Source organism: Ailuropoda melanoleuca, chromosome 8, assembly GCF_002007445.2.
Source record: "Ailuropoda melanoleuca isolate Jingjing chromosome 8, ASM200744v2, whole genome shotgun sequence".
Classification (NCBI taxonomy): domain Eukaryota; kingdom Metazoa; phylum Chordata; class Mammalia; order Carnivora; family Ursidae; genus Ailuropoda; species Ailuropoda melanoleuca.
In genome coordinates, this window is record NC_048225.1 from 89,339,553 (window position 1) to 89,362,325 (window position 22,773).

General features: G+C 57.2%; 1 protein-coding gene across 1 annotated transcript in view; it reads right to left on the minus strand.

Annotated features, from left to right (window-relative positions):
- Positions 1-3,508: 3,508 nt before the first annotated feature.
- QSOX1 (quiescin sulfhydryl oxidase 1) overlaps positions 3,509-22,773 on the minus strand; it is a 38,768-nt gene continuing 19,503 nt past the window's right edge. Inside the window, exons 3-12 of the mRNA XM_011226962.2 lie at positions 22,605-22,650; positions 21,947-22,049; positions 20,335-20,425; positions 18,172-18,317; positions 16,266-16,400; positions 14,097-14,226; positions 11,798-11,920; positions 10,888-11,035; positions 7,123-7,302; positions 3,509-5,373 (exon numbers count right to left, since the gene is read on the minus strand). Of these exons, the coding sequence (XP_011225264.2) occupies positions 4,613-5,373; positions 7,123-7,302; positions 10,888-11,035; positions 11,798-11,920; positions 14,097-14,226; positions 16,266-16,400; positions 18,172-18,317; positions 20,335-20,425; positions 21,947-22,049; positions 22,605-22,650 (1,863 nt within the window). The 3' untranslated portion in view covers positions 3,509-4,612. The remainder of the gene's footprint in view (positions 5,374-7,122; positions 7,303-10,887; positions 11,036-11,797; positions 11,921-14,096; positions 14,227-16,265; positions 16,401-18,171; positions 18,318-20,334; positions 20,426-21,946; positions 22,050-22,604; positions 22,651-22,773) is intronic.

Genomic DNA, 22,773 nt, shown 5'->3' on the forward strand with positions numbered 1-22,773 from the left:
CCTTGTGACTTCTAGATTCTTTCCTTCCTGCCTGTGACCCAAGCCCAGCACACACATTCTGCAGGCAGAGGTGAAGCCTGGAGAGAAGGGGCCAGGGTGGGGGAGCAGAGTTGGGCACACCAACCCCACCGTGTGCTCCAGCCACCGTCCTGGAGGCGCTCACTGGGGGTGCTCTCCTCCAGAGCAGAGACCAAGGTTTTGAGGGGGGCCCTGAGGGCGGTGAACAGAGTTGCTCCAGGAACTGGGATTCCGAGGGCATGGGGCCACTCACACTGTTGAGGAGATTGCACGGCTGGGGCCCAGTCGGGAGGGCAGGAGAGAGAGGAATGAGAAGGGCAGTCATTTTCCCTCTTGGGTGGGAAGGACCCCCTGGGCAACAGAGGAAGGGAGAAAGCAAGTGTCAGGGACAGTCGAGGTGGAGGTTGGAAAAGCCAGGAGAAGCCAGGGCCCTGCACTGCTGTGGGGGACGCAGAGGCAGACCTGAGGAGGAGGCAAGCCAGGCACAGGGGATCAGGGGTGAAAATTAAATTGTTCTTGGAGTTTGGTTTAGCTCTTAAAGCTGTATATCTGTGAATGGCGGACTTCTTATCAACCTGCCTAAGAAGCATCCTTTGCTCTCATAGGAGGTTGGCCCTAAAATGAGGTGAAGGGGAAGAAGAGGAAGGGGTCCTTGGGCTTGCCCTGGAGTTAGCTTGGGGAGGCGATCCTGGGGGGGCTCAGGCAGTGCTGGGGCAGAGGACACCCGTGGGGCGCAGGCGGCAGGCTGGTGTGAGTGAGCTTTCCCTTCTCATAGTTGTCCTGGGCTTCCAGGAGGACAAAAATCATAGAAGCTGTGATTTCTTTTGGTCAAGAGTCCTTTCTGGAAGGTTCTGAAGGGACAAGCCCCTCACTGAGCTGACGAGAAATCAGCTGAGATCACTATCAGAGACGTAAAGTCACCTTAGGGACCACGAAGCTTCATCCAAGGTGTTCACCTTAGATGTGAGGAGGCTGAGACCCAGGAGATGAATGGTTCACCCAATGTCAGATGCAGCTGGTTAGTGGCCAAGCCAGGGGAATGAACCAGATCTCCTCCTCCTTCCACTGCTGGTGACTTTCTCCAGGACCAAGACTGTGTGGGTCCCCTGGAGCCCATTCCTCACCCCCACACCCAGGGCACAATGTGCTGCACCCACCCCCCACCCCGACCCTGTGCCAAACCTGCCCGGGAGGAGCCAGGCTGGAGGGGGGCCGCCTCCTGGGACCTCACCAGCCTGGAGGTGGCTTCTGAACCAAGCAGCCCCTCGGGCTTGTGATCCCCCCCCCACTCCCCTCCCACTTCCTGGCTCCTCATCCTTCAGGTCTCAGGGAAGCCTCCCCCAGTCCCTCCTGCTGGTCCCTCCTTAAGAGCATTCAGCACATTTTTTTCTCCTCTGTCTCTTCCTCTAGAGTGGAAGCCCCGCAGCTGTGGGACCCTCATCTTCTGGGTATCCCCAGCTTTAGTCCAGTGAGCACTGAAAACCTCCTTATATTTTTTAAAATGATTTATTCATTTTGAGAGAGAGAGAGCAGGAGCAGAGGGAGAGGAAGAGAGACTCTCAAGCAGACTCCCCACTGAGCTTGGGGCCCAATGCGGGGCTGGAATTCAAGACCCTGAGATCATGACCTGAGCCAAAATCAGGACTTGGACGCTCAACCAAATGAGCCACCCAGGCGCCCCTTAAATTTTTTTTTTTAAGATTTTATTTATTTACCTGAGATGAGCGAGTGAGAGAGAGAGAGCACAGCGGGCATAGAGACAGAGGGAGAAAGAGAAGCAGGCTCTCCACTGAGCAGGGAGCCTGATCCAGGGCTTGATCCCAGGACACTGAGATCATGACCTGAGCTGAAAGCAGGGGCTTAGACAACTGAGCCACCCAGGCGCCCATTAAATTTTTTTTTAATAAAAATGTTTTTCTACGTTTTTTACTGAGAATTTCTTGTGTTCCCTATTTTTCTTTCTCGGACTTGGCATGTGCTGTCCCCATGGCCTTTTTCCTCTTCACTTTCCTTGCTAACACCAACTCATTTTTCAAAAGCCAGCTCAGCTGCCTCCATCTCTAAGAAATCGTTCCAGAACGCTCAGTAGGTAGCATCGCAGGCAGCGGGGAATGCCTCTGCTTTGCAGGGCTGCCATGAGAACACTTTCCTGCATGGGAGCTCTCCCAGGATGCAGGGAACCATCTAGAACGGCAAGCAGAGTTCAAGTCGCAGAAGACCAGGCTCCCAGCCTGGCAGACGGGTTGGAGGGAGGGATGGGCTGATGGGCAAGCCAGTTTATCGATGCCGATGCTGATGCCGCTGAGCGTGCCCTGGGGAAATCAAGGTGAAAGGCAGCAGCCCCGCTGAGGAGGGGGCCCACCCTTGTTTATCAATCAGAGTGGCTGGAACAGCCCAAGAAAGGCTTGGCTGTGAGGAGGCCTACACCCACTGCCGGGACCCTACTGGGGCCTGCCTCACTGGAGCTAGAAGGGCTCTCTGCCCTTGACATTGAGTCAGGTCCCAGGTGGTAGAGGAGCAAGGCGGGTGGTCTTTTGGCCCAGTGTGCACTGGCCTGGGCCCTCTTTCTCCTTCTTGCAGGCCAGGGTCACCCTGCCCAGTGTGCTGGCCTGTCAGCCTCCCAGCCAGGCCCCGGTGGGTGAGGGAGAGAGGGTCAGAGCCAGCTTAAGAGAAAGGAGGGGGCAGATGGAGGAGGGATGCAGAGAGGGAAGCTGCAGGCAGACGAGAGGCCTGCAGAGAGGCTCCAGGATGGACTCTATCCGGCTAAAGAGGTAACACAGGGCTCACATAAGCAGGGATGGGGGGGGTTGACCTCTGTCTGTGCTCCCCCTCCCAGCTGCCCTCGCAGAGGAAGCCTGCTAGGCGTCCCACCTGCTCCACCCAGGGCCAAGGCCATCTGAGCAGAGTGAAGATGTCAAAGAGAAAACCCCAAATCGGATTGAGGCTCCTGCTCCCCCTTAATGAGGTTCATTATCAGCGGCTCTGAGCCTTGTAAAACCTGGCAGGCCGGATTAGGGGCAGGCTCTCTAATCTGGTTGACTCCTCCCCGCTGAAGAGCTAGTGCAGGCCTGCTCTCACAGACAAACCCTCTCCTTCCTTGGGAGAGCGCGGGAGATGCAGGACGCGTGCCCTGGAGGGCTGGGCAGGTGCAGCGGCAGGTTCCCGGGGCAGAACCGGAAGCACTGGGGCAGGTGTCCAGGAGGTTGGGGGAACAGGAGGCGGCATTAGACCTCCACCAAGCTCTGTCCCCCGGTGGGGTGCGGTGGGGTGCCAGTGGAGACGGAAGGGGCTTGGGGACGGAGGGCTCCGAGGGCTGAGTGGGGAGGGCCCCATCCAGGAGAACGGGGTGGTGCCAGGGCACCCTGCCCCCTGCAGGGCAGGAGCTCTGCGAGCCAAGACAATCACATCTGGCTGGATCCCCACGGAGGCCAGATTCTGTGCATTCTGGACACGAGGTCTCCAAACAGCAAGTTAGAGAACACACCAGGGCTTGCTTTAACAAAAATAATTTATTCCACAACCCTCCCAAGCAGTGGGGTAGGGTGGGAATCAAGCATGTGTACAGAGCTACCCTCCCCTCTGACCCTTTTAAATTCTACACAATGGGAGGGGGACCCTCAAGAGAGAGGATATTCCCCTCACTCCAGCACCCTCCCAAAGGTTAGCATCTGTTTTGGAGGCCAAAATCAAAAGACAAAAGACCCAGCTCTCAGAGGGGTAGAGCCCACTGGGGAGGAGCCAAAGCACATTTGAAGCAACCATCTTTTCCCTGAGGCTTCCCTCACAGCTAAGCCCGGAGCCAAGGCACTAAGGACACCAGTACCCCTCCCTAAATCCTACACGAGCCCCTCTCAGGTCCCGCCAAGCCAGCCACTCACCACCCAGCCCCGTGGCCATCACCCATCCAAGTCCACACCAGCTCCAGCAGCAGAGGTCTGGGAAAGGAGCCAGCAGCTCTCCTCCCTCCAACCTTGACCCAGGCCTCACCTGGGAGACCAGCAGGGCTTTCAGAAGCTTCCAGACCACCACCGCCCTCCCCCAAAGCAAGCCCCACCCTGGAGCTATGAGGGGCCGGAGGATGTACAGGCCACAGAGGGCCAGAGGCAGTCTGTCCTTCTCCGGCACAAAGGCCTCCGTGTACCCCAAAGGGAGCGGGATGGACGGAGCTCTGGAATATACTGAAGAGTTCCGCTCTAGTCCACTAGACCTGGATGGAGAACCTGGGCAACTATGGCCGTGCTTGCCCCAGTTTAGGGCCAAGACCAAGTGGAGACATGGAAGCTTCAGCGAGAACGAGGCGGGACTTCAAATAAGGTAAAAAAGGAATCTGGGGCTGGGGGGCCAGGGACTGAGCCTCCCAACCCCTCTGCCCAAGGCTGCTTTCCGCTGTGCTGTCAGATGAACACAAACCCTACGCATGCTTTCATGTCTACGGAACATTGCTTCCCAGAAGGCCCAAGGAGGTTCATTGGAGCAACTGGTTTCCCTGGATTTCCCTGGACAAGGAACACAGGAAGAGGGGGGAGGGACAGGGGGCTGGAAGAGCACCCCGAGTGGCAGCTCCCATCTCTGCCCCCCTCCCACGTCGAATGGTTCAGGCTGCGGGGTGGCCAGCATGGCCCTTCAGCGCCCTCATCCTGGCCCGGAAGTAGGTGTAGACGGCCAGGAGGCCCATGAAAGACAGGGAGTAGAGCCCCACACAGAGGCTGATGTCCAGGTGGGAGAAATTCCCTTCCAGCACCTGCAGCCACTGGTCCTGGCCCCGCACGGGCCCAGCCTCTGGCTCCCCCTCAGGAATGCTGGCCAGTTGCTTTGAGCTGCGACCCACTCGCCTCAGCTCTGAAGGGCCTCTGGGGAGGTTCTTCTCGGCCAGGAACTCAGCCAGCAGTACGGCCCCTGTGTCTCGCTTGGTCAAGTGTTGCTGCCCTTTCGGCGCCTCCACCTTATCCCTCTGAAGCTCTGCTATGTGCTCGGGAGGTCCCTGGTCTGGCTCGGCTGGGGCTGTACCGAGGCCAGTGAGCATATCCTGGGGGTGACTTGCCCTGAGTCTCTCTGCTGGAACGTCAGGAACAGTGGGTCCAGGGGACTTTGTCCCTGGGCCCACCATGATCCCCTCCTTCTCAGGGCCCAGAGTAAAATTTCCGGCTGCCATCCTCTGGGCAACCATCCGTGGGCCCAGCCGAGCAGAAGGCATGTCCGGGACAACATTGCTCAGGGAGAAGTGGGTCTTGAGGAATCGGAGGGTGTTGCTCAGGTCCCACACAGGCGTACCCCGGAGTTCATCGTGGCAGGGAGAACACAGTTCACGGGGTGGCCACTGCACCTTGGGGAAGTGGGGGTCCTCGCTGGCAGCACCTGGGGAGGGAAGCACACACAGGCTGGCGGTGACTGCTGGGCCCACCTAGGAGCCCAGACCCTTTTCCTCATTCAGAATGCTCGCTTCTTCATCTGCAAAAAGGGCTCCCTACTGCCCTTGGAGATGACAGGTGGGGGAGAAGCCAGGTAACACCTAGCACAGGGCCCGTGCAGCCCGAGCGCCGTGCTGGAGCCTCTCTGGCCACGGAGGACTCCACCCTGCGGCCACCACAGCCTCCTAGGGACGGACGGCAGCTCCCTGCTGCCCCTTCCTTACTTTCGTAATTAAAGGAGAAACGTGTTGTGTTTTAACACGAGTTCGTGGCACGTGGACATTCCACAGGTGTTCTCCTTTATGCCACAGCAGTCCCCTGGGGTAGGAGTCAGTGGGATTTCCTGCTCAGGCGGCCTCCGAGGGGGGACGTAGGGGCGCCCGGGGGCCTGGATGGGGAAGAGGGCACTCGAGAGAGTAAGTTACCCTGATGGCTGGCACAGTGGGCAGAGCTCCCCACGGAGCCCCCCGAGGGCCTGCCGCTGGCTCCCCGCCCGGGGTCGCCCCGGGGACGCCCATCAGCCAGATCTCTCGGAGGAGGCACATCTCCTAAAGGGTTTCACACAGCAGAAAAAGGTGCTGGCCAGAGTGAAGCAGCAGCAAGTGATGGGAAAGTTGGGATGGTTATTTTGGGGTGAAGACATCAAGGAGATTCCAAAGGTCCCTTGAAAAGTCGTAGTGACCAGCCTTGCCAAGTGAGCACTGTTCCCAGTTTGATCTGGAAGGACCCCACCGCAGAGGTAAGGGTCTTGTCTTCCTTTGGGCCCTTCTAGGAGAAGCTTCAGATGGAGCCTCCAGCGGCAGCTGGGCCGCCTGGGGAAGCACGGAGCCTGGCCAGGTCATGGGGCTGGAGGGTCAAAGGGAGCATGTGGGGGGGGGCGNGGGGGGGGGGCGGGGCGGCAGGGAGGGGAGGGGTGAGGGGAGAGACAGGCACGTGTCTTCCTTTCCTCATTTCAAAGCCCACCAGGAGGCCCCAGGAGACAGAGAAAACGCGACCACCTGCTCCATTCAGCTCCTTTAACCTCCCACTGCTGGGGGGGCGGTCTGTGGGCCTAGTGCTCTCCCCTCTCCCCACAGATAAGCTGACCACAGATGGCTCCCTCCCCATCCGCTGGCTTCTGGTCACCCTGGAGTTTAATGCTTCTGCCTATTGGATACATGAGACTCCTGTGCCCCGGGGACAGAAAACACTAAGTGGGGACCCTCAGAAGACAAGGCCTCCCCCTATGGGAATCAGCCCGTTTCTTCTAGAAAGGACATGGTCTTTCTCTTCCAGCACACTTCATTGCTAGACCCCTCCCAGTGGGTGGAAAAGCCGAGCTCTCTCCTTCCTGTTGGTTTGAGTAAGGAAGGGGCCAACAGCCAGAAGGCAGAACAGGGGAGGCAGGAGAGGGACCCCAGAGTTCCAAGGAAGGGGCCCTGATGCAGGGGAAAGAGTGAGCAGTGGCGCTGGAAGACTACAGTCCTAGAGTGTCAAAGCCTTAGTTTTCTCATCTGGAAAATGGGTCTAAGGACACTGCCCTACATCCGCAGGGCAGGCAGAGCATGTGGAAGGGCTCTGCGCACTGTGACACACGGGGGGTTACCTCGGGGACAACGAGCGTCCAGTCTCCTATCTCTGGTCCAGGTCCCCCAAACCCCCCCACCCCCCTCTCCCTCTGTGGGTGACTCCGGCCTTGGAGGGGGCCCTTCCTTACCAGCGAGGCGAGCGTTGACCTTGTTGTGGCTAGACCACAGCCAGAGCACGGCGCTGTTCAGACTCTCCACCCGGTGCATGGAGGCCGCAGCCATCTGCTCGAAGTGGCTGGCACAGTCCCGGCAGCCGAAGAAGAAGCGCACGTAGCCGCGGATGGCCTGGAGGACCTCCTGGGCCTTGGCTGCAGGGAGGGGAGACACTGTTCCGGTCACGGGGGCCACGTGTGCCCGCCAGCCCCACCTTCTGATGAGGGGCCCGGGGCCTCCTTGCATACCCGTCCACCTTCCAGGCGTCACTTTAGAGTCGACCCCATCTCCTCCCAAAGTCCTAAATCCCAGTTTCCTTTCTCTGCCACTCATCCAGGTCCCTGTCATTGACTGACACTCGGGATAAGGTCCAAACTCAACAGCAGGACACCTGGGCTGAGACATGTTTGGAGAGGCAGGCAGGGGCCAGACGGCCCACCACCTGTTCACTGCACCCCTCCTGTGCCCAACCACTTTAGGCTTCCCGTTCCCTCAGGGACTGCCTCAGGGGTCCCTCCGGATCTCGCTCTGCACATTTCCCGCTTTGTCTCCATCTCCCCTTGCCCCCCACTACCTCCCATGGGGCCCCCTGGACTGGTATCCGCACCCACCTTTGAATACTCCCCTCACCTTCCTGCCCTGATGCTGGACTCCCAAAAACATGCCCCCCTTAAACCCTTTTGTCTTCCACACTCCTCATACGTCAGGCCCGGGGGTGGTGGAAGGACCCTCCTGGCTGTTGGTTGCTTCTGAACTGTCCTGTTGCAAGACCCCAGCCCCTCAAAACTGAACTCACGGTCCCGGCCCTCCATACACTAGGACTTCAGCACCCCACTCTGCGTCCTGCTCACGACCCCTCCCTGTGCCATCATTCCTGGCAACCTGAGCAGCCCTGAAGGCCAGGCCTCGCCTCTGTCCTCCTGGGCCTCCTCAGTGCTGCCTTCAGCCCAGCCGCTGTGGCCCTACAGCTGTACTCGCCTCCCCCTCCTGCCCAGTGCTCTGGACCTCACCCCTTCTGACCTCCTCAGGATTTCACCCCTGTATATATATTCTTTTGTTAGCACATCACTGATTTCTCCCTTAATATGGGACTCTTCCGACTGGTAAAGACAACTACAATAAAGAGATCCCTCTCTGACGCCAGTGACGGCCCCATCAGCTCCAGTTTCGGGCCCCTTATTCTCTCTCCACCCCATCTAGCCAGGCCCTTCTTGCCCCTGCTCCACCGCCACCGCGCCTGCCAGAGAGCTCCTGGCCTGGCAGCACCTCCGGCAGCACCACGGCCCCCAAGCAGCTGACGACACCCCCCTCCTGCCAACACGGGGTTCTGAAGTTGCAGTGGCCGCTCCTTCGCAGGCCCCTTAGCTGGCTCCTGCTCCTCGGCAGAGGCCCTGATGCTGCACACCCCAGAGCAGCACAGTCCTCCGCGTCGTCCTCTGCCTTCCCAGCCCCTAGGCTTACCTACCCCCACACGACCCTGCCCACAAGGCTCGCATCGCTACCCTGGGCCTCGTCCCCGAACCCTGGACTCACCCATTCACATCTCCATTCAGACAGCTGGCAGGCACAGACCGCCGAGTCCCCCCACCGTCTACACCCTTCCATTTCTCAGCTCACAGAACCATCGTGGGCCAGATGCTCGGGCCCAACAGCTCTGGGGTCCACCCTGGGTCCTGGCTCCTGTGTATACTCCCAGACTCCATCCAGCGCCACCTTCAAAATACTCCCAAATCTGACCGCTTCTCCCACGGGCCACCTACTGCTCTGCTCCGGGCCACCACCCCCTCTCCCGGGTGCCTTCTACCACTGCCTGGGGCAGCCTGCCCTCCCCCCAGCAGTCTCTCTAGAGCCCCGACCATTGGTGACGCTGCCCTAGGAAACTCCCCTAGGAGCATCTCATAGCGCTGACTCAGAAATCCCAACACTTCCCCTGCTGAGACCCCCAGGCCTGCACCTCTTCTGCCGCTGCCCCCACCCCGGGCTCTGCCACTGGCCTCCTTGCGGGGCTGCAAACATGCCAGACTTGTTCTTGGCACCTGCTCGTCCTTGGCCTGTGTGACGGGCTGTGCTGTGTCCACCCACAGTCGTATGTCGAAGGCCTAACCCCCAGCATGTCAGAACGGGACTACATTTGGACAAAGAGTCTAAAGAAATAATTAAGGTCACATGAGGTCACCAGGGTGGGCTCTAAGCCATAGGACCGGTGTCCTTATAAGAAGAGAAGATTTGGACATGGCACACATCCAGGGAAGACCTCGTGCAGACACAGGGAGAAGATGGCCATCTATGAGCCAAGGTCTCAGCAGATACCGCCCCTCCTGACACGCTGACCTTGGACCTCCAGCCTCAGGAACTGTGAGGAAAGCAGTTTCTGTTGGGTAAGCGCCCCAGTGTGGAGCACTTTGTTAGGGCAGCCTGAGCAAAACCAGTGCAGCCTGGAAACCTGGAAACCGGGGTCCGCACAGGGCCACCTCCTCCGAGAAGCCTCCCAAGCCACCCTGTCTGAACACAGCCCCCCTCCCTGTCCCTCCTCCCCAGCACCTGGTGTGTCGTCTTGAGCACTCATCGTCACACCCTAGATGACCTACCTGTAAGGTTACTGTCTGTCCCCCGCCCCTGGAATCCGGGCCCCTGAGGCAGGGACTTCTTGTCTCATGCACCACTGTACCCCCTCCTAGAACAGGGCCCGGCCCTTTTTAGATGTTCCGTAAAAACCGGCTAACAGACCGGCTGGCTGGATGGCTGCACGCGGCAGCTCCTTTAATTCCCTCTGCCTCTGCTCGGCTGCGGGGCGCTCTTGCTTCCTAACTCAGCTCCTGTCCCTCCGTCCGTTCTAGCTCATCTCCTCCTGGCCCTCCCCACAGCATGGAGCACTTCCTGCCTCTCGCTGCAAGCCCCCTGCCCCAGCTCTGGGCCTTGGCACGCTGCAGGGCAGCTCTCTGCCCACCTGCCCCACTGAGAGCAGGGAGGCCTTCTTTCCCACCATTGCACCCTCCAGGCCGAGCCAGTACCGGACATAACCCTCAGTCAGTGTGGACTGGACGGGATGCCTGCCCTTTGGTCGTGAGGCGAGAGTGTGAGGCAGAATGGGTGGTGGAGGGCAGCCGCACAGTTTGAGGAGGGAACAGGGCAGGAGGGGCAATGCGTTTCCCCAGCTTCCCTTAGAAAATAATTTTTCAGTTGGTTGAATGTCTGACTCCTGATTTCAGCTCAGGTCATGATCTCAGGGTTATGAGATCGAACCCCAAGTCAGGCTCCGTGCTGGGCATGGAGCCTGCTTAAGATTCTCTCTCTCTCCCTCTGCCCCTGCCCCCCAGCTTGCACACTCTCTTAAAAAAAAAAAAAAGGAAAGGAAAGAAAGTAAAAAAAGAATGATTTTTTCCGTGGGAAACAATAAAATTGTTCAAAGCACACAGTATCAGCCACGTAGACTGAAACAGAATTCTTTCCTTGACAGGAGTACAAAAAATAGAAGCACAAATTTTTCCCAAAGTTCTGTAAACAAAGCAAGCTTGTGGCTCCAAGAAAGCCAGAAAGAAACCTTATGCCCTGAGCTCGCCCAGGGCTCACCCTGGGCCCGGGGCCGGGACTGGGTGGCTTCTCCAGGCCCTCCCCATTCTGTGTGGAGGGCACCAGGGTCAGCTGCAAACGCAGGCTCTGCCACAGATGGGCCTGCAGCGGGGAGCCTGTGGAGGGGAGGGCAGGGCAGGGCCAGGCGGGCGCACAGGCCTTGGACTCACCTGTCTCTTGTGAGTGGTCTAAATTGTGCCGAGCTGCTTGCACCGTCAGGAAATGAAAGAGGATCCACAAGGAACAGGGAAAGCCCCGGAAATGTGGCTCGCTCCCCTGGCAGCCAACCCAATTCACCTTCTTGGCAACCACAGTGCCCTAAGGAACACATACGTGCATGAGTGCATATATGGAAAAGAAAGAGAATGGGATGGGTGGTAAGGAAAGAAGCTTCCAGGATACTTGATGGTAAGCACTCAGCCTTGAGACAAATGAGGTCCCTCCTCAGTCTATCACCTGGAAGGTGGCATCTCCCACTGGCTACACCCATCAAAGGAGAAGCAGATCTGAAAAGCTGTGACACAGACCAAGTCACATCCTTATTCTAGCCTCGGCTTCCCCATCTGTAAAAGGAGGGGTTTGGCCTCTGAGGTCCCTTCGAGCTTTGGCATCCAACACATCTGTACAGCTGTGTGCCTCTGCTGGCTGCAGGGGACCAGATCTGCAGAGAGTGGATGTGAGGGAGCCCAGAGAGGTGCCCCTGGAGAGGGCCAGACGAGTCGTGTGAGGGGCCCAATGTGCCTGCAGGCTGCTGGGAGCGCCAGCAACAAACTCGCTCACATTTGGTCTTGCATTCCGGCCCAACCACCTACTGGCTCTATGACCTTAGACAAGTTACTTAACCTCTCTTAACCTCAGCTTCTCCATCTGCTAAATGGGGATAAGAGCTACCTTCCACTAATGCTGGGAAGATTAGATGAGATGTGCATGCAGACAGCTCAGTAAGTAGCCGTTTACTAATTTTTGATGGAAGGGCCCAACCCAGATCGTGGGTGGAGGTTAGAGGCTACAGGGTTAACCCCTTCCACCCCCACAGTCACTGAGGACTCCGAGAAGGTCTTCAGTTGACCCCAGACTCACCTCCTTCCTGTTGTCCAGGGCAGCTTTAAAGAAACTGTAGGGGATTTTCTTTCTCTGCTGCCTCTTGAGCCAGTCATTAATGGAATGCAGGAAGTTCTGGACTAAGGGCTGGCCAGGGAAGTGCTGTGGGAGGCACAAGGGGAAGCTGGGGAGGGAAAAGCAATTCCCCCGGAGCTCCTCAGTTCCACGGAGGATAGGGGGCTAAACAGAAGTGAGCCGAGGCAGATTCCTGAAATGCTCTGAAACCACCAGGAAAACATTCTGCCTCAGACACAAAGGCGGGTTCCTCGCTACCTTTGCTCTGGGGCACCTGACAAGGTGAGGGAAGGGGTGGGGAGAGGACCGAGGCTCTAAGTGAGGTTGGGCCCTTCAGGCCTCCCTCTCAAGGCTGACCCTGACCCCACACTGCCCCTGGGAGGAAGGCTGAGCACCTGTGTGGCTTCCCAGGGCTGCTGGGAACCTGGGCCACACGGTCCTCTCTGCGGGAGATCTTCTGACTGACCAGCTGACTGACTGTGGGGTGAGGCTGACGAACAGCCTTTCATCTGTATTCCATGGGCTGCTGGTGGGGACAAGCTGGCCCGGGGGCTTATAGCCAAGGTCCAGACCTTGATGGTCACTCCCAAGAGTCTCCGAGGAACATGAAAAGCTACTCTGACAATAAGTCAACTGAAATCTGATTAGTATCAGCACTTTAAAACCACAAGGACTCCAGGGAGGAGGACAGATATGTGTGCGTGCGTGCGCGTGCACACACACACCCAGGGGTGGGGCAGGAGCAGGGAGGGATGCCTGCAGACCAGGTCAGATGAAACCACCAAGACACAGGTCAAGAGGACAAAGACACTGAGAAACTTGTGGAGGGGAAAGAGCAAAGAATGATCACTACACAGAAAAACCTGCCAGTGGATGCAGTCCTCTGAGAAAGCCATTACAGATTCCCATCAAACTTCCAGGGCTGGCCACTGGCCCTGAGGGAGAAGTGGCCGGAAGAATCCTGCCTTTGACACGCTCCCTCTCGGTCAGCTCACCCGGGCCTCTGGGCTCTCTACATGAATTTACAGCTTTCAGTCAGTGTTTCTCACTGACCTTCGCCCGTCGTCCTGACTTGGACCCTTCTTCCTTCTCAGGCCCTGGTGTCAGGAGGAAGGATGAATTGAGGGCTCTGGACTTCAGGGAGTCACCCTCTGCCTGGCGCAGGAAACGCTGGTGACCGCACGCCACCCAGTGGCCAGTCCCGCCAGCTGCTTCCAGGAGAGAGCAGGGATCTAGGGGAAAGGCTCTGGCCTCAGGCTGTAACGGCACCACACAGACTGAGCCAGGTGGGCTGCAAGGCCAGTGCTGGGGTGAGGAGGGGAACAGGGACCAGGCTGGCAGGCAGTTCCTGAGGGGGAGGCACAGATCACCCCCAGAGGGAGCCCCAGCTTCCCGCAGACCTGGCACCCAGGGGCTGAGGGTGGCTGCGTCAGCAGTCAGGCCGTGGAGGGGACCAGAGCCCGCATCTGACTCAGCAGTCCTCAGCAGCCTGGAGCCTTGGGTTTTAAGTAGGGCAGCACTGGCAGTGGCTCTGGAAGCAGACAGAAGGATGCAGGGAGGGAGGACGAGACAGGTGCAGAAGGAAGAGGGCCTGCATCTCACCTTCAGAGATGAGGAAGAGGTGTGGCAAAGAAAGGACCACAGGCTCTGGGGCCAGAGACCTCAGCTCAGATCCTCACAACAGCTCCCCACTGAGAGGTAAAAGACAAGTCCCTTGAACAACCTGAGCCTCTGAAATGGGGGTAATACTTGCCCCTTTGAAAAGGTAAGAGGATTACATGCCTGACACACAGCAGATCCCCAGTAGGCAGGAGCTACACTTCAGAGAGTAGCCATGTTGGCCGGAAACCACACAGGAATAAAGAAGGCATGGCTGGGGCCAAGGACCTGGTCAGACTGTGATCAGTGACTGGGAGGGAAGATAGGATATTCAGAAAAGCCTTCTTTCCTTCCCTGTGGCATCCGCAGGTCCTGCTTCCTCAGTGACCACGGCAGGAAGTGGGAGGCCACACTCCAGGCTCAGACTGTGGTGAAGGACTCAGCGGGAACATCCACAGGGCAGATGGCCCTGCCCTACCCAGCCACCTGCCCAGGGTGGGCTGGGAAGGGGGCCGTCCCTGGCAGTGCGAGCCCAGCGCAGGGTATGACTGAGACTGCAGTGTAGCAGCCCGGGGCAGACGGGGACAGCTGTGGGTCCAGATGTCCAGCCAGACCAGGAGCTCCCGAGGGAGGTGTGGACGAGGGAGGCTGGGGCCCTGCTCACCTGGGCCAGCACTGCCATGAACTTTTTCAGGGCCACCAGGCGCTGCCCCTCCAGGACAGAGAATTTGCCCACTTCCACCCGTAGGACGTAGTGCAGTGCAGAATCCAGATCAGCCATGTAGATCTTGGAGCTGAGGACCCAGGAGGCAGAGAGAGAAAGGGGTGTTAACCACAGGCCAGGGGCTGGGGACGAGCACCCCGGGCCACAGGGAGAGGAGGGGAGGGCCACTGCTGATGGTTAGAGTCCTGTAAGTCAGCACGAGGCTCTGCCACGAACTAGCTCTGTGACCCTGAGTGTATTACTTCTCTGAGCCTTAATTCCTCATTTCTCATAGTAAATAAATAATAAATTGCTCATGGGTAGGTTGCTGAGAGGAATAAATAAAAGCACAAGTGTAAACCCCTCAGCAGCTCCTGGCATAAAGCAGGGGTTCCCCTTCCACAGCCTCAGGGCCAGTCCCTCCTGTGACTCCTTAAAGGTGCTTTTAATCAGGCTGCTGGTGGAAGGTTGAGTTTTGTTCCCTGTTCTGAACAAAGACCCCTAGGGACAGACAGACCAGTAGGTGCACCCAAACAACGTGGCTCTGGAAAAGCTGGGCCCTCTTTGAAAGACCAAGGCAGGGCATGGTGGGAGCTAAGGGGCTAGGAGGGGAAGTGGTGTGTTTTTACTTGGGGCCTGATGTCCTTGCAGCTGCCAGGCCTTGGGTAGCAGGTGAGGCTCCATGTCACGCCTCTTGGGCTGATCCCAGCCCCGGGGGAAAGGCTGCAGGTTCCCAGCTGGCTGCCCCACCCCACACCCATCATACTCGCTTGGGGTCTGGGCTCGGGGTTCTGAAGCAAAGGGCTCGTCATGTGTTGGCTGCTTCTCTATCCCTGCCTCCTGAGGCCTGGCTTCTGGCCTCAGTTCTACAGGGAGCCAGCTCTGGGAGGCAGCTCCGTCCGACCTCACCTGTAAAATGAACTGACTACCCCGGCCGTCCCTACTTCCTCATGCTGCAGGGAGCCAACGGGGTTAGCTAACGGGGTGAGCACGGTGACCACCCGTGCTCCACCCTCGGGGCAAAGTGCCCTCTCTGGGCCCCACTGTGCTGTGCTGGGTCTCGGTCCCTCTCCACTCTTGTGGTCTGCCTCAAGATGTGGCCCCATGACCAAAGGAGACGATGTATGGAAGGTGCCCGGCACAGAGTGTGGCACCTAAGGCCAGTAAGTGTCCGCTGTTATAATCTGAATGATGTGAATCATCGTAATGTGAATGACCATAGTGACCGTTCCCTCTTTCCTTCTTACCTGATTTACTAAAAATCTCTCCATTAGTACTTTCTACCCTGAAAGTCCTTCATGCTGGGATGCAAAATCCTCTGGAAATCAGATGACCTTTCCCCCAGTTCTCTTGTACAGTCTCCTCGTGGAGGCCACCTCCCTGATTACAGCTCTGAGCTCCCCAGTCAGCCATTTCTACTTGATATACGGCCAGGTGCCAGCGCAAGAGGCTTATAGCCCCATCTCCTGCCCAACGAGCAGGAATTCTACTGCAAGAGCAGAGCCAAGGAGCCTTGGAGAGAAAAGCAGCTTCCTCATGGCTACGTCTGTGCACAAAGATATAGGCTACCCTGGAAGGTAGTGAGCTCTCCAGCACCGGCGGCATTCAAATGAGGCCAGTAACTTCCTAGAAGGGACTGTAAACTCTCTGGGGGAAGGGACTGCATGTCTGTGCATATCTGTATTACAGTGTCTACTGTGTAGCTGGTACTCAAAAATATTTGCGGAAGAGACCGTTGCTCGGGTGGGAAGTTGGTTGGAAGGCCACAGATTTTCCTAAACGGATTCTACTTGTTCTTGAATAGCGTTAAGTTTAAGGAATGTGGGCACTGGGGAGTATTCATTCCATCAGGGAGGACACACGCAAGTGCTGTGTGGCACCTCCCACGGTCAGCAGAACGGGGCTGGCCACCAGCTAATGGTTGCTGCTCCCACACGACGACAACTCTGCCGTGTATGGTCAGCAGCCAGGGGAGCCCAAAGGCCAAGGCCAGCCCTCAGGGGTCTGGGACTAGAAAGGCACGTGCTAAGCTCAAGACAGGGAACAGAGTGTGGTCTGAAGGTGGGGGGTCTGTGATCAGAGGCAAGGCTGGGGGGAGGGAAGAGGGGTGGGAAGCGGGCATGGCCTTACCGATCCGCGACTTTCCACACAGTGGGAGCGACCGTGTGAGCAGTGGTTGGCACAACCTTGGTCGGGACAGACTCCCGGGGGGCCCTGGAGAACCTCTGTAGGTAAGCGGTGTAGAAGGACCTGGATTCCACAAGCCTGTGAGGGAAGAAACCACAGAAGGGAGGCAGTGAGTATGGAGAAACAGACCCCAGGATGAACTCACATCAGGAGAGGAGGCAGGTGGCTCAACTGACAGAAATGTTTATTGTTTTAATTTATTTTTTAAACATTTATTTATTTAGTTTGGAGAGAAAGAGTGAGCACAAGCAGGAGTGGCAGAGGGAGAGGGAGAGAATCTCAGGCAGATTCTGCGCCGAGCGTGGAGCCTGACGCGGGGCTCCATCTCATGACCCTGAGATCAGAACCTGAGCCAAAACCAAGAGTCAGACGCGTAACCTACTGTACCATCCAGGCATCCTTGACAGAAGTGTTTGTTAAGAAATATTTGAATCTGGTTCTGTCTCATCCTCAGTGAGGTCCACCCAAGGCACCCAGGCCTCACTTTAGCCTTTCTATCCAACACTCACGCTGCAGGGGGCCTCTCTGACACCAGTCTGAGGTCGAAGTCCCGTCTGGAAACACAGCAGGACTGAGGATTCCTCGGCCTGCCCTGGAGGGGCTGCGGGACGGAGCTACTTCTGCCCATGGAGGGAATGGCTGGGTCTGACTACCTTCGCCAGAGACCAGAGGAGGCCGCCTGCCCACAGGCTTGCTCTGAGGCAGCAGAGGTGACATTCCTCCCCATGGAAGTCAAGGGAGTTTGATACCTGATTTTCAGAACTACAGGGAGTAACAACAACAACACAAAAATTCTGGAATCCTTGTACAATCCTTCTGATTTCTTTCTCTTTTCTGATGGCGAGTCCTCAAGGGCAGGCGACACCCCCTCCTGGTCACGGCCGCCTGAGGGAGGGTGTGAAGACCAGCCGCCGTGTGACGGGACACCCCAGGGGAGCTGGCATTGGGAAGCACTGCTTTCCACTCCGCTGTCCCGGCCCCCATGTTTCTCGATGAGCAGATGGCTCAGGAGCAGCGTCGTCACAAACAATTTTCCCCTCCGCCAGCTCCAAGTGAGGAAACAAAGCCTCCTTTTCCCACCAGGACTGGCACTTTCTGTCCCTGCCTGTCCCCCTGCAGCCCTCAGGCTCCCCCCTACCCCCACAGAATTCCCTGACGAGGCCGGCCCGGTGCTGTTTGGTGACTCGGGCTGGCAAGGGCCGGGGGCTGCCCCGCCCGGCCTCCGTCCAGGACGGCACTAATGGCCCCGCAGAGCAGCTCATTGGGCATCTCAGGCAAGTCTTGAGCTCCCTGGCCCTCAAGCTCCTGCCTACAGGAGCCAGGCGACATCAATCATCTGCCCAGGGAGGGCACCGAGGCACCATCTGGAGCCATTTAACGGGCCATTCAGCAGCAGGAGCCTGACAGAGGGGCTGCGGCTGGCCTGATTGTTTTCTCTTGGCATTTTGGAACTGGCAATTGTCTAGCTCCTAATGAACTTTTCTGCAATTAGAAAACCAAAGGGAGGGAGGGTCAGGCATATCTGAGTGCCTGCCAGGCCTGCAGCCTGCCAAGGAGACTGTGAACAGAGGAGGATGGGGACTAGGGCCAGGGCTGCAGGGGCGATGGTGCAGGAGCAGTGGCAGTGAGTGCACCAGGGGCCTGAGGCCGGACTCCTGAGCTGGGGGCCAGCGCCGTGTGCCTGGCACTGCACACCCCACCCCCCCGCCGGGCAGGCGGCTGCTTCTCCTGCAGAGTGGGCTCCTCAGAGGAACTGCAGGAGAAAGAACTTGGCAGGCTTCTCTAGGCGGGGAAGAAAGGTAGCACGCAGGGGGAGAGGAGAGGGGACAGGCAGAGGCATGGCACTCACACGTGGACTTGGGAGGCAGAGCCATTCCGAAACAGCAAGTAGCAAGATGGGAAGTCGGTGACTCCAAACTTGCTCACCACGTCACCCTCTGTGTTCAGGACCCTGCGCACTGCTATGCCCCGGTGCTGGGACAAGTCCAGAGTCACCTACAGACACAGACAGACATGTCAGGGGTGGGGGCCAGCCACTGGGCAGAGGGAGCCCTGGGCAGGCACCATCCAGACTCTACGCCTTTCAGAGAATGGACGAGTGTGCTGAGTCTCCCGCCACCAGCCACATCTACCCCATAGGGGATAAGAATCACACACTGCCCAGGACAAGGGGCCTTGGAACTGTGCACACCACACACCTTGAATTCCCTAGGACGGCCCAATTTAATATAAGTTTCTTTCCAATGAAAGCAATCTGTAGAAGGCATAATAAAATGTGGTTTCATTTTTATTCTTAAATTTATAAGGCTTTCTATCTATATTCCAAATCAGAAAAACATACTTTGACATGATTTTATTTTTAGAAAGAAATAAGGGGGAAAATCATTATTACCTAACATTTATTGAGTAGGTATTGGGTGTTTATAGATTGCTTCACTGAATCCTCAAAATAACAGTATGAAACAGGAACTATCATTAGGAGACTGACTGAACCGGCAGGCACAGTCTACTACGGCTGCCTGGGTTTGCATCCTGCCCCCCCTCCCAAGCCAGCCTCAACCTCCCCTGACTCAATTTCCTTACTTGCAAAATTGGAATAATAACAAACATACCAACCTCAGAGGGCTGTTAAGGGAACCGAAGGGGTTAATTTTATAAAATGTGTAACGGTGACTGGTGCATAGGAGGTATGTAAGTGTTCATTAAAGAAACTAAAATGCCTATTGCACATGAAAACACGGCGGCTGAGCAGTGAAATCAAGTGTTCTGGTGACAGTTTGCAAGCGCCTGAAATGCGCAATAAATCCCAGTTCAATCTGGCTCCCGAGTCTGGGCTCTTGGCTACTGTGCCCTCCTGCTTCTCAAACTAACCATCTCTGAGCACTTCTGTGTGGACACAGGATCCCTGCCCCTGGGGGACAGGAGGGAGAATATATGATTCTAATGAACATTTATTAATCACTTCCTCATGACAGGAATGACCCCAGGCCTGGACTGGGACCCCAGAAGGGTCAGGCAGTCCTTCAGCAAAGCTCCATGCCCCTCCCCATCTCCCTCTGTTTCCCCTCTCGGGGCTCAGACGCCTGGAGAGAGCCCGGAACTCTCTGCACCGTGCTTGATGAGTTTCAGGAGGAAAGTCATTCGGAGCCAACAGCGGTGTTTAATTTCATCTCCACCCTCATGCCTCTTCTGTGTCCCTGCATTTCCTACGACTTCACCCATGCCTTGGCCCATCCCACCTCAGTACCTGGGAAAAGCCCACAAGGGGCCTAGAGAAGTCTCTGAGCCAGCAGAACAGAGAGCTCCCTGCATTAGGCCAGGGGAATGGGTCTTTAAAAAGCACCTACTCTGTGCCAGCTACCAATCCAGGCCCTTTCCCTAACCCACCTCGTTTGACTGTGCCAGCAGCGCTCTGAGGAAAGGTAATGATCACTGCTTTCCAGACAGGGAAATGGGGCGTAGGGAAGCTGGGTAACTTGATTACAGACAGATCATCACGGAGTGGAAATTCACACCTGCCTGTTCTGTTACCCGCTTCACTTCCTCCTGAGGCGCTGCATGACCTCTGATGGCCCCTTCCTGCTCCCAAGCCCCAACTCTGCAGGGGTGGGGCAGTGCGGAAACCACCTGGGCTTGTGGGGCTCACAGACCTGGTTCCAAGCCCTGCTCCACCCATTCACTGCCAGGGGATTTTCAACGTGTTACCTGATTATCAACCTTAACTGTGAAGATTAGCGACTACGTGTGCTGGCACTCTAGTCCAGGGCTCAATGAACAGCAGGTGTTACAGACGCGGTTTCAATGAGGGAGATAAAAAAAGACAAAGGTTTTCAAACGGAAAGGTCCAGCTCCCACACTTCCCGGGTCCCCCAGCAGGGGTCAGGCCAGTGCTGGGCTAAGAAGCGCATGGGGCCCAGACCCTAGAATTCACCGGAACAGCCCTGCCCATGAACTCATTGGGCTCTCTCCTGATGGCTACCCTGGAGTTGCAGGGACCCTGGGGGCAGCTCACCTCTCTACCCAGGTACGAGCCTTCCTTTTCAAAGATCAGGGCCAGGTAATCTTCGTCATTTCTCGCAAAGAATCCATCGATCTCCTCCATCCTGCAAGAGACAAGGGCAGCAGTGACCCTCCACAGACCTGCTGGGGACACCAGGTGCGGCTGGCACAGCACTGGGGGCACAGCCATACATACCCCTCCTGTTTCCACTCAAGGCTCCATGGAAGTCTCCCCCTGCCAGCCCTCCAGGGTGAGTAAGCCAGACCCTTAGTCTCAGGGGATGCTGCCTCTGCTACCCCACACGCTGGTTCTCCATTTGGCCCAACTTGTAGATTTGGTTTTTTTCACACTGTCTCTTCTAAGAATCTGAAGTGAGGACGAGGTGGTCTGGGGAGGAGGCTGAGGACGGGAGAGGGGCTTTGAGACCAGGGGTCTCTATGCTCGGGGTAAGGGCAAGGCTCAGTGAATATGGAGCAATGTTTAGTACTCATCAGGCTGGCAGGTGGACCTGATCTGCTGCTTTTGGGAGCTCTTGGGACTGAAAATGCACCATGAAGGATGCATGTGCATAAGAAAGAGAGAGACAGACACGGTCATTGAAAAATGTAAGTAAGGGGCAGGCTGGTGTGAATGTTTCCTGGAGAGAAGGGGTCTAGTTGCGCAGCCCCAAACGATACCGAGACTAACACTGGGCCCAGGGTCTCCATGGGACCCTCCAGAAGGGTGGACAATTGGGCAAATGGATAAAAAAAAAAAAAATCATGGGTTGGATTCAACCCCAACTGACGCGTAGAAGCACAATCTCTCAGCAGGCTATGGCTTTCGAGAGCATCCCTAAATCAGTGCGGGGGGCCTGGAGCACCAGCGCCTGCTCAAGGCCTCCTCAGGTGCTGGAGGCTGAGCTCCCGCCAGCAGTGCCTGCTGGTACTTGGATTTGTTCCTTCTTGGCAGGAATCCCTGAGGTGGGCTCTACCCTGTCTCGAGTTCTCAGCTGGGAGGGCGAGACCTGGTGTTCTCAATTTGCCCTCTGTGGGAGAGCTAAAGCAAGGCACCGCGCCCCTTCCTCTCCTAGAAGAGGCAATCCTGGAAGCCTGCCTGACAGGCAGATATGGGCCACCAGCCACCGTGCCTGACGCTCTGCAGCACAACAGTCATGTGCCCCACCCCACCCCCAGTCACAGCCACCGCTCAGAAAGATGACGACTCCCTTTTACAGACAGGGCTCCCTCTGAGCCTCCCTTCTTCCTCCCCATGTCAACTTTCTCAGTGTCCCCTCCGGGTTAGATCATTTGAAGTCCACTGCAACCCCCCAAACGTTCCTGAGGACAGGCTGTGAAAAGCAGAGGGAGGTATGGCCTGGAGAACGCCTGCCCAGCTCTTCCCACCCAGGATAGGCCCTTGCACCCCTGTGGTCCCATGTAGCCAGGGCTCCTCAGGGAGGACCCCCAGCAACAGGAAGTCTTCTACCAGCTGTTCCAGGGTGGCTCTGGGCTCTGGCCCACAGAGGTGTATGCCCCAGAGACAAAGGCCTTTGTATCCCGTAAGCAGCTGTCCTCGCTGTCCTCTCGCTACCAGGCCTGTGATCCTGGCCCACACTGCACCAAGCCTGTCTAGCCCCGAATACCTGGCAGGCTCCAGTGGGGGACAGGCGGGGGGCCACGTGTCACCATGGGACTCCAAGGCGTCGATGAGCCTCTTTCGCAGCGTCTCCACGTCAGCACCCGCCACTGGATGAAGACGGACATGGGGGAGGGGGGCGCATGAGGAGGGAGGGAGAATAATCCCAGCGCCCTTGTCAGCTTCACTGAAACAAAGGGCCCGGGGCACAGGCTAGTTCTGAGCAACAGAGCTTGAGTCAGTCCTTCTCTTTTACTGTGGTGGGGTGGGGTCTTCTGTGGCCCTAAGTTATACAAGACCACCCATTCCTCAGAGGGCAGGAAACAGTCCCTCAGGCCTGGAGCCCATGAGCGCGTTCCCTGGAGGCTGTCTGGTCTGTCCCTCTGGATGCCAACCTCATTCTGACATGAAGGGTTGGCCTGGGTACTTGGTGACCGTCCTCTCTCCCCAGGACCCTGAATGGACCAAAGCAGAGGGGCTTCTACAACCTCCTTTTCCAGAAGGCATCTTTCAGGCTGGCTGGGAAGGCCCCAGGAAAACACAAACTCTGCCCTCCCTTGGGAAACTCTTCACCCTGTGCACCTTGCAGGGCTCTCCTCACCTCAGTAGAAACACAATAGAAAGAAAAGGAAGAAGATACTGACAACTGGAACCAGGACACCCACCTGGCAGTGTTGCTCCTGAGCCATTCTTGGAAAAGGCCTTGAAGAACTAGAAGCAAACACACAGGCAAGAGTCAGTAACACACGGAGCTAAGACCACCACACCAGTGCCAGATGCATCCGTGTCTCAGACCCGGCTGCTTACTAAAGGGGCTGACTTTGGGCAAATCAC